This window comes from Silene latifolia, chromosome 7 (genome assembly GCF_048544455.1).
Source record: "Silene latifolia isolate original U9 population chromosome 7, ASM4854445v1, whole genome shotgun sequence".
In the NCBI taxonomy this organism is placed as follows: domain Eukaryota; kingdom Viridiplantae; phylum Streptophyta; class Magnoliopsida; order Caryophyllales; family Caryophyllaceae; genus Silene; species Silene latifolia.
Window position 1 is genome coordinate 124,813,781 of NC_133532.1, and position 8,545 is coordinate 124,822,325.

Here is an 8,545-nt window from a genome sequence, read left to right on the forward strand (position 1 = left end):
TCTGTTGGTCTTCAACACTTTTGAGGTTGCTTTGACTGACACTTCATTTTGAGCCGTTCGGGAGGCTGTATCGGGTTGTGTTTCTCTTATCCCAGTTTTTTTTACCACGTTTAAGGGGTCGCTTAAGAAGTTATCTTATTCGAAATCAGACCCTAATTAAAAGTAATAAAACATTTTTAACGAGTATCCAATTATTGCCCGAGACTGTTTATCGTACACCGATAGCCATAAATGTCATCCGTTGGTCTTCAAAAATTTTGAGGCCGCTTTGACTGACACGATAAACTGTCTGTGGGATTTACGAACATTTTTGTTCCGGGATCCTAATATCCCGAAAACCGTGTATTATATACTCCATTTTGAGCCGTTCGAGAGGCAGTATCGAGTCGTATTTCTTTTTAACCCAGTTTTTGTACCACGTTTAAAGGGCCGCTTAAGAAGTTATCTTATTCGATTTCAGCCCCAATTAACAAGTATTAAAACATTTTTAACTAGTATTCGATTATCGCCCGAGACTAGTTTATCGTACACCGACAGCCTCAAATGTCATCCGTTGCACTTCAAAATTTTGAGGCCGCTTTGGCTGACCCGAGAAACTGTCCGTTTGATTTACGGACATTTTTGTTCCGGAACCCTGAAATCCCGAAAACCGTGTATTATACACTCCATTTTGAGCCGTTCGGAAGGCCATATCGGGTCATGCTTCTTTTTCTCTTTGTTTTCCTAACACGTGTCCCGGGTCGCTTCAGGTGTTACCCTATTCGATTTCAGCCCAAATAACAACTATTAAATTATTTTGAACGAGTCCCTGGTTTCCGCCCAACATAGGTTTATCACACACCGGCTGCATCAAATGTTCTCTGTTGCTCTTCAAATTTGTTGAGGTTGATTTGTCTGGATTGAGAAACCATCCTTGTGATTTTAAGACATTTTTGATCCGGGACCTTAGAATCTCGAAAAACGTGTATTATACACTTCTATTTGAGTAATTCGATAGGGTGTTCCGAGTCGTGTTTCTTTTTTCTCCTCGTTTTCTACCACGTCTCCAGGATCTCTTGAAGAGTTAGATTATTCAATTTCAGCTCCAAATAAATAGTATTAAACTATTTTTAACGAGTATCCAATTTCCGTCTCTGATTTAATTATCGCACACCAGCAAACTCAAATGTCATCCCTTTTTTCTCAAAATTTGTGAGACCGCTTATGTGATCCGAGAAACTGTCATTGCGATTTACGAACATTTTTGTTCCGGGACCCTAGAATCTCGAAAACTGAGTATTACACACTTCTATATATAGTTCAATTTGATTCGTTCACGAGGTCGTACCGGGTAGTGTTTATATTTATCCCGGTATTTCTACCACGTATCCAGGGTTGATTCAGGAGTTACCCTCTTCAATTCAAGCACCAAATAACAAGTATTAAAACGAAATTGGTTTGTCGCACACCGATAGTCTCAAATGTCATTCGTTGCTCCACAAAACTTTTGAGGCCGCTTTCTCTGACCCGACCAACCGTCCTTATGATTTACGAACATTTTTGTTCCGGGACTCTTAAGTCGCGAAACCCGCTTATTATACACTCCATTTTGAGCCGTTCGGGAGGCAGTATCGGTCGTGTTTCTTTTTATCCCGTTTTTTTTACCACGTTTACGGGGTCGCTTGAGAAGTTATCATATTCGAATTTATCGGGCGCTTTCACTCCTGGCCGGCTGATTTCGGATAATATTCTGGTTGCTTTCGAGATGTTCTATTATATGAAAAATTCGAGGGGAGGAGGTGGACATATGGCACTCAAGCTAGATATGGCGAAGGCATATGACCGGGTTGAGTGGGTCTTTTTGGAGAGTGTGCTTCACAGTATGGGCTTTGCTAGGACATGGATAGAGAATGTTATGAGGTGCGTTGAGACGGTGTCCTATGAAGTGCTTATAAATGGCGACACCTCGAGTTCTTTTGTTCCGAAAAGAGGAATTAGACAAGGCGATCCCCTATCGCCCTATTTGTTTATTCTGTGTGCGGAAGTTTTGTCCAGTTCGATTAGACGAGCAGTTGAACGAGGAGCTTTACATGAGATTAGAATCACACCGGAAGCACCCGTCGTATCCCATCTGTTATTCGCTGACGACAGTATAATTTTTGTCAAAGCTAATGAAAGGGAAGCTCACACGGTACTTGGGATTCTTCATGATTACGAACGAGCGTCGGGACAACTTGTAAGCAAAGATAAGACGACGGTCTCATTCAGTAAAGGAACGTCCTTGCGGCGTAAGGAGAAGGTGGAGGAAATTTTGGGAGTACGAAGGGTGAATGAACAGGAGCGGTATTTGGGCCTCCCGACGGTCATAGGACATTCGAAACAGGTACTCAACAAAATAATTCGGGACAAATTAAACAATAAGTTGCAAGGTTGGCGTGGTATGTTATTTAGCAGAGCGGGTAGGGAAGTACTGATAAAGGCAGTCGCCCAATCTATTCCTACCTATGCGATGAGTGTTTTTAAACTACCGGTTAATTTTTGTGATGAGTTGCGGTCCATAGTCTCGAAGTTTTGGTGGGGATCGAATAATGGGAAGCGGAAAATTTCATGGGTGGCCTGGGACACTATGTGTCGATCAAAAAGCCGAGGAGGGTTGGGATTCCGAGATTTTATGCTGTTCAACAAGGCCCTTCTAGCTAAACAGAGCTGGCGCATGATTTGCGAGGATGGGAGTCTCATGGTGAGGATAATGAAAGCCAAATATTTCCTAAATTGCTCGTTTATGGATGCAAATTTAGGCGCGAATCCCAGTTACACTTGGAGGAGCATACATGAGACGAAGATGGTGATGGCTCTGGGTATTAGGAGGCAGTTGGGAAACGACTTAACCACGGGTGTGTGGGTGGACCCATGGATCCCAGGTACGAGCTCGAGAAAGGTTATTTCCCCACGACGAGATTTCGACATAAACATGAAGGTGGCTGATTTGTTTGTAGAGGATGAGGTGCGTTGGGATAGGGAGAAGGTTAGAGCGATGTTCCTTCCGTTTGAAGCTGATCGTATTCTAAATATTCGATTGAGCAAAGAGCCGACTGAAGATGGATGGTGCTGGGACAATGAGAGGGATGGGTCTTATACGGTTAAGTCGGGATATCGATTGTTGTGCGAAGAGGGAAGCTCAGGTGTTGAACAGGCCGATTTTAGCCAAGAGCGATGGGTTTGGAATGCGGTATGGAGTGCCCCTGTTTTGCCAAGAATCAAGAACTTTATGTGGCAACTCTGTCACGAAGCGATTCCGACGAAGTCTCTGCTTGCCACTCGCCTTGGCAGTGGGGATGGACTATGTCCTAGGTGTTTTGGCGATATGGAGACTTGTCTCCATGTTGTCCGGGATTGTGGGTGGGGGGATGGGGTATGGGAGGAGATGGGTATAGAGGTGGATAGGACCATTGGGGTTGTGCGGGTGAGGGAGTGGGTGGAAGGAATGTTGAGGGAGAGGGGAGTGCGAGAAAGAAGGGAGTTCATGGTGACTTGTTGGGTGTTATGGGAAAAGAGGGACAAAGTCGTTTTTGAAGAGGCGCGATGGGAGACGGAAAGGATTGTGCGAAGAATTCGTGAGCTTGTGTGGGAGATGGAGTCTAGCGAAGCAGGTCAAGGGGTGGAGGAGTCTTTGGGAGGTGGTGGTGGGGGTTGGAGGCAGCCGGGAACGGGAGAGTGGAAGGTTAATGTGGATGCAGGGATAATGGAGGGAGTGGGTGTCGGGTTGGGGGCAGTCTGCCGAAATGAAGAGGGAAGTATTGAATGGGCAGCGGCTTTTCAACAGGTGGAGGAGCGGGTTGTGGACGTAGCGGAAGCGGAAGCGGTCTTATTTGGGTTGCGCGAGGCAAGGAGGATGGGAAGGACCAAAATCATCATCGAGAGCGATTGTCTCAGCGTGATCAATGACCTCAAGAAGCGGAAGAAGGGTCGTAGCATTTTATTTTCAGTTTATGATGACATTTATAAGTTATGTGTGTTCTTTGATTCGGTAGTCTTTTTACACGCTCGTAGAAACTGTAATAGGGTTGCACATTTCCTTGCTCACTATAGACCTTGGAGCTTGGGTAGACGAGTCTGGACGGATAATTTTCCGGCAGAGCTTGGTGATGTTGCGAGTTTGGATTTAAGTAATATGAATTAATCCCCTTGAGGGTTTTTTATCAAAAAAAAAAAAAAAAAAAAAAAAAAAAAAAAAAAAAAAAAACATTTTTGACGAGTATCCTATTTTCGTTTTTTTCCAGCCGAAAATGTCAAGTTACAAATAGGTGCGAAAACCAAGGGGTATTCTTGAATTTTTCCGGCCAAAAATGTTACTCCCTCCATTTACCTATTTTCTTCCCATTTGCTTTTTGAAGGTCAAAGTTTCTGAACTTTGACCGCAGATAAGTTGGGGAATAAAATATATAAATTTGTAAAACAAAAACATTTACACTTATTGTCAATGCATCTTTCACTTAAAAAAATTCCGACAAAAAAAAGTAACATATAGATGTAAAAAAATACAGTCAAAGTTCCGTCTTGGAGACCGCAATAAAGCAAATGGGAAGAAAATAGATAAATGGAGGGAGTAAATTGCAAGTAGGTGCGAAAATGAGGGGTATTTTAGTACTTTTTCGGCCTAAAATGTCAAATTTTAACTATGTGGGAAAAACCGAGGGGTATATTAGTGTTTTTCGGCCAAAAATGTCAAATTGCAACTAGGCGCAAAAACTGAGTGAGACATTCTATTTTTTTTTTTTAATTTTAATTTTAATTTTTTGAAATGTGAAAATGTTATTAATAATCAGAAAAGATTAAATCACCCTACGTCTATTACATTCAATTCGTACATTGCATACTTAGAACATTATGCATTTATGCTAATAAACCCACTCCTCTAAGCCATACACTATGCTTCATTTTATCCTTGCTGATCTCCATTTTATCCAATCTCATACTAATGCCCCTTTTGATGTCCATAATCAGTTGGTGTTGCTTGTAACGGGCACTATCCGTCATGTTTAAAGACGAATAGTGTCCCTCTCATAATAAGGCAAGTGAGAGGGCAAGTGGGGGGAAATGGAGCACTCTATGAATAGTATCACTTGCATATTGTAAGAGAGACACTATCTGTCTTCAGCTTGTGACGAATAGTGTCCGTCTTCAATGAGATTTTGTGTTCCATAATAAGGTACTGAGGTTGCTTAACATACAACTCCAGCATAACTCAAGTGTCTTGACCACCATCCTCTTATTTTTGCCTCTATTTTATCCACCATTTTATTACATTTAACATTTGAAATAAGCGAAATTTAAGATTTTTTAAAACTTGATTCATAAATCGTTTATCTTTAAACAACCGATATTCATCCCATTTACTCCAAACGCCAAATTCAACATCACCCCAAAGAGAATTTAGACAATGGCATCATAGATCATCGGACCATGAATTAAAATTCTAAATCGACATCTCAATTAATCAACTATGTACTATGTTTTTTTTTTTTTGGTGAAATGTAAGCTTTTATTAAAGAACATACCACAGACTATTACAAACTAAACAATCTACATAGTATAAAAGTTGGGTTTTTTAAAGGATTCCTATTGGTTGTTGGCTTTTTTTTCTTTTTTTTTTCTTATGTGGGGTCCCCCATGATGTCTAAAGAATTAATTAAGACTTGCTACTACACTTCTCATCTCTTCATTATTATTCCTTTTTATATTTATACTTACATTAAAAACCATACATTATACATCAAATGATTTCCGAAAAAAAAAAACGAAATAAAATTGCAAAAAAAAAAAATGATTCAAAGAAAAATCCATCATTCACTTTATGTACAAATTTGAAAATCTTGAGAACATTAACAAAGTATAATATTTGAAATACGTTGAATACAATTTTATTGGACTAATTATTGCAGAAACGGAAAAAAATATCTCTCTTTAGAAAATTAACAAAGCGAAAGCATTTAAAGTAAATATTTTGAAAAAAAATATTAGACGACTTTAATTAGCGAAAACAAATTGAAACTAAGAAGTTACAAACACACTAAAATTATCATTAATCCTAGAAAATATTACAAATCAACATCAACAACATGCATGTACTCTTACCGAATTGATGAGTCGAGCAAACTGAAGAAAACATTTATCATTATCACATCGAACACTTAATCAAATATGAAAATATTCAACTTCATATCAACAAATTTTCAGATTCACTTGATCGAATATTTTTTGGCTAAGGATTTTGATAATTATTTTGAATATATAAGATGAATTAATTGACAGGCTGAAAATTTAAATCTGTGAAAGAAGGTAAAAAACAAAAAACAAAATAAAAAAATAAGTGAGATAGCATGAGAGTGATGGTGAGCTAGGTGAAATATAAAAGTAACTAGGTTAATTAATTATGTTTGCAAAAATATAATAGTAGTTCGTATTTGTCTCTTTCTAAGTACTAGGAGTATGTGCTTTGGTTATGAACCCAAATTGTATATGCTTCTATAATACGGAGTATCATCCTACTATTTTCTTGGATCGTATATGATCTCTTTTAGGATAACTTAATACAGAGTATTTTATTTGCGTTAACAAGTTGATATGTTCTCATATACATTTATCATAAATGGTGTATTGTATTTGAGCCATTTGAGGATAACTTTATACGGAGTATTTTATTTGCGTTAACAAAGTTGATATGTTTCCATATATATTTATCATAAACGATGTATCGTATTTGAGCCATTTAAGGATAACTTAATACAGAGTATGTTATTTGCGTTAACAAGTTGATATGTTCTTATATACATCTATCGTAAACGGTTGTAACATAGTTCTATCGATAGTAGCAGTTTAATGATAATCGTAATTAAATTATTTCATACTGCTTTCGTTTCGGTCAATTATTTACCTTTAGTTTTAATACAAAAGCCAACGAAAGTCGAAAGGGAAGGGTAGTAATAGCGTCAAATTATAAATTACTTAACTAAAATTCGTATGTATGTAGTGTCTAATACTATTGAAAGGGTTTTATAATTAATAATGATCGAATAATTTTAATAAACGAGATCACACTTAGGCTGATAATTAATAGTTATACAAAATTGGACCGACCAAATAGACACTTTAATAAACATATTATAAAGGAATTTAAATGTAAATGGTCAGCCATATATGTGTAGTCTTGATAAATGGGTATTTTTATATTTTTTCATTATATGTGAGCGTGAGCTTACCCCAATTACTTTCACCACCATAGGTTCATAAAAAGTAATGTATATCCTAAATAAAATATTTAGCATAGTGAGTACACATTTTAAATTCTAAACTATTTAATTCCTGTATCCAATGATAGCGTCTGCTACTATAACAATACGACCCGTGCATTTTTTGCACGGGTTTAAAACTAGTTTTGAACAAAAACGTACTATGATTTTCTTTAGTCCTTGTTTGTTCCTAAATTTAATACTCCTACTTGATTAATTAAACAACTTCTTGAATCAAATCCAACTCTCCCAATTAGGAAAACCAAGCTATAAAATGTTTAATTTAGAAGTACGATTACTTTTGTTTGAATGCAATATAGATCTATCGTGCATGTTCTACGTTAGCACGTCACCATGCAGTGGCGGAACTAAGAAAGGAGAACTAATTATGCCCACAATACTGGAAAAAAAATACAAAAATGAATTTCTTAGTTAATATTTTCGATATAGTTTTCAGATTTTTTGAATAATGAGTTATACCGCAAAATGTTAACCTTACACTGTTACACATGTTATTGACAACATAAAAATATATACTCCGTATTACAAATATATACCGCAAAATCTGTTTACTTTTTTTCTAATTATTATTTGTACGCGCTATTTTAATCAAAGATAAACAAATGATCGAGATAGATGGAATATCTTTATTCACCACCGAATTAAATTTGATTAATTACAAATTTTCTTTTGTTTTACTTTATATAATAAGTATCAAATTAGTGCCGAAATTAATTATTATTATTATAGTGCAAAAATCAAGAGTATATTTGTGATATTCCGATGCCGCCCCCTAATCAGCAAGATTGGGACATATGCTGATTCATCAACAAACGTTAAAATTGAATTAATTATTAGTTAAAATTAAAACATGATTATTCTAAGTACGGTTAAGCCTGTGTAATAATTAACACTCGATATTGGATCAACCAGCTCAGCAGTCAGCATTTGGATTGGAAGCTAATGTTTTAATTTGGCATGCTCAAAGCAAGTGCATTTATAAAACACAAATTCTCATTTGTGACGGGTATATCCATCGCAAGCTTGCGATATCAGTACGGACCAAATACAACTCATATGGGCAGATAAGACAAAAGCAAATTGTCTAGGGAGTAGCATTTTGTTTTGTCTTATCTACCCCATATGGATAATATTTAACCCGTTGTAAGTTTGTGACGGATATACTCGTTGTCATAAGGAGACTTCTTGTTTATATAATGACTTGGGAGTAGTTGTCCTAGCTAGGAACTAGCTCATTAGGTTAGGGGGTAATAATT

At 37.1% G+C, this 8,545-nt stretch overlaps 1 protein-coding gene across 1 annotated transcript; it reads left to right on the forward strand.

The window, feature by feature from the left end:
* Positions 1 to 1,804: 1,804 nt before the first annotated feature.
* Positions 1,805 to 4,159, forward strand: LOC141590703 (uncharacterized). The gene has a single exon (XM_074411270.1). It carries the CDS (start codon positions 1,805 to 1,807, stop codon positions 4,157 to 4,159), a length of 2,355 nt encoding a protein of 784 aa, XP_074267371.1.
* The last annotated feature ends 4,386 nt before the right edge of the window (positions 4,160 to 8,545 follow it).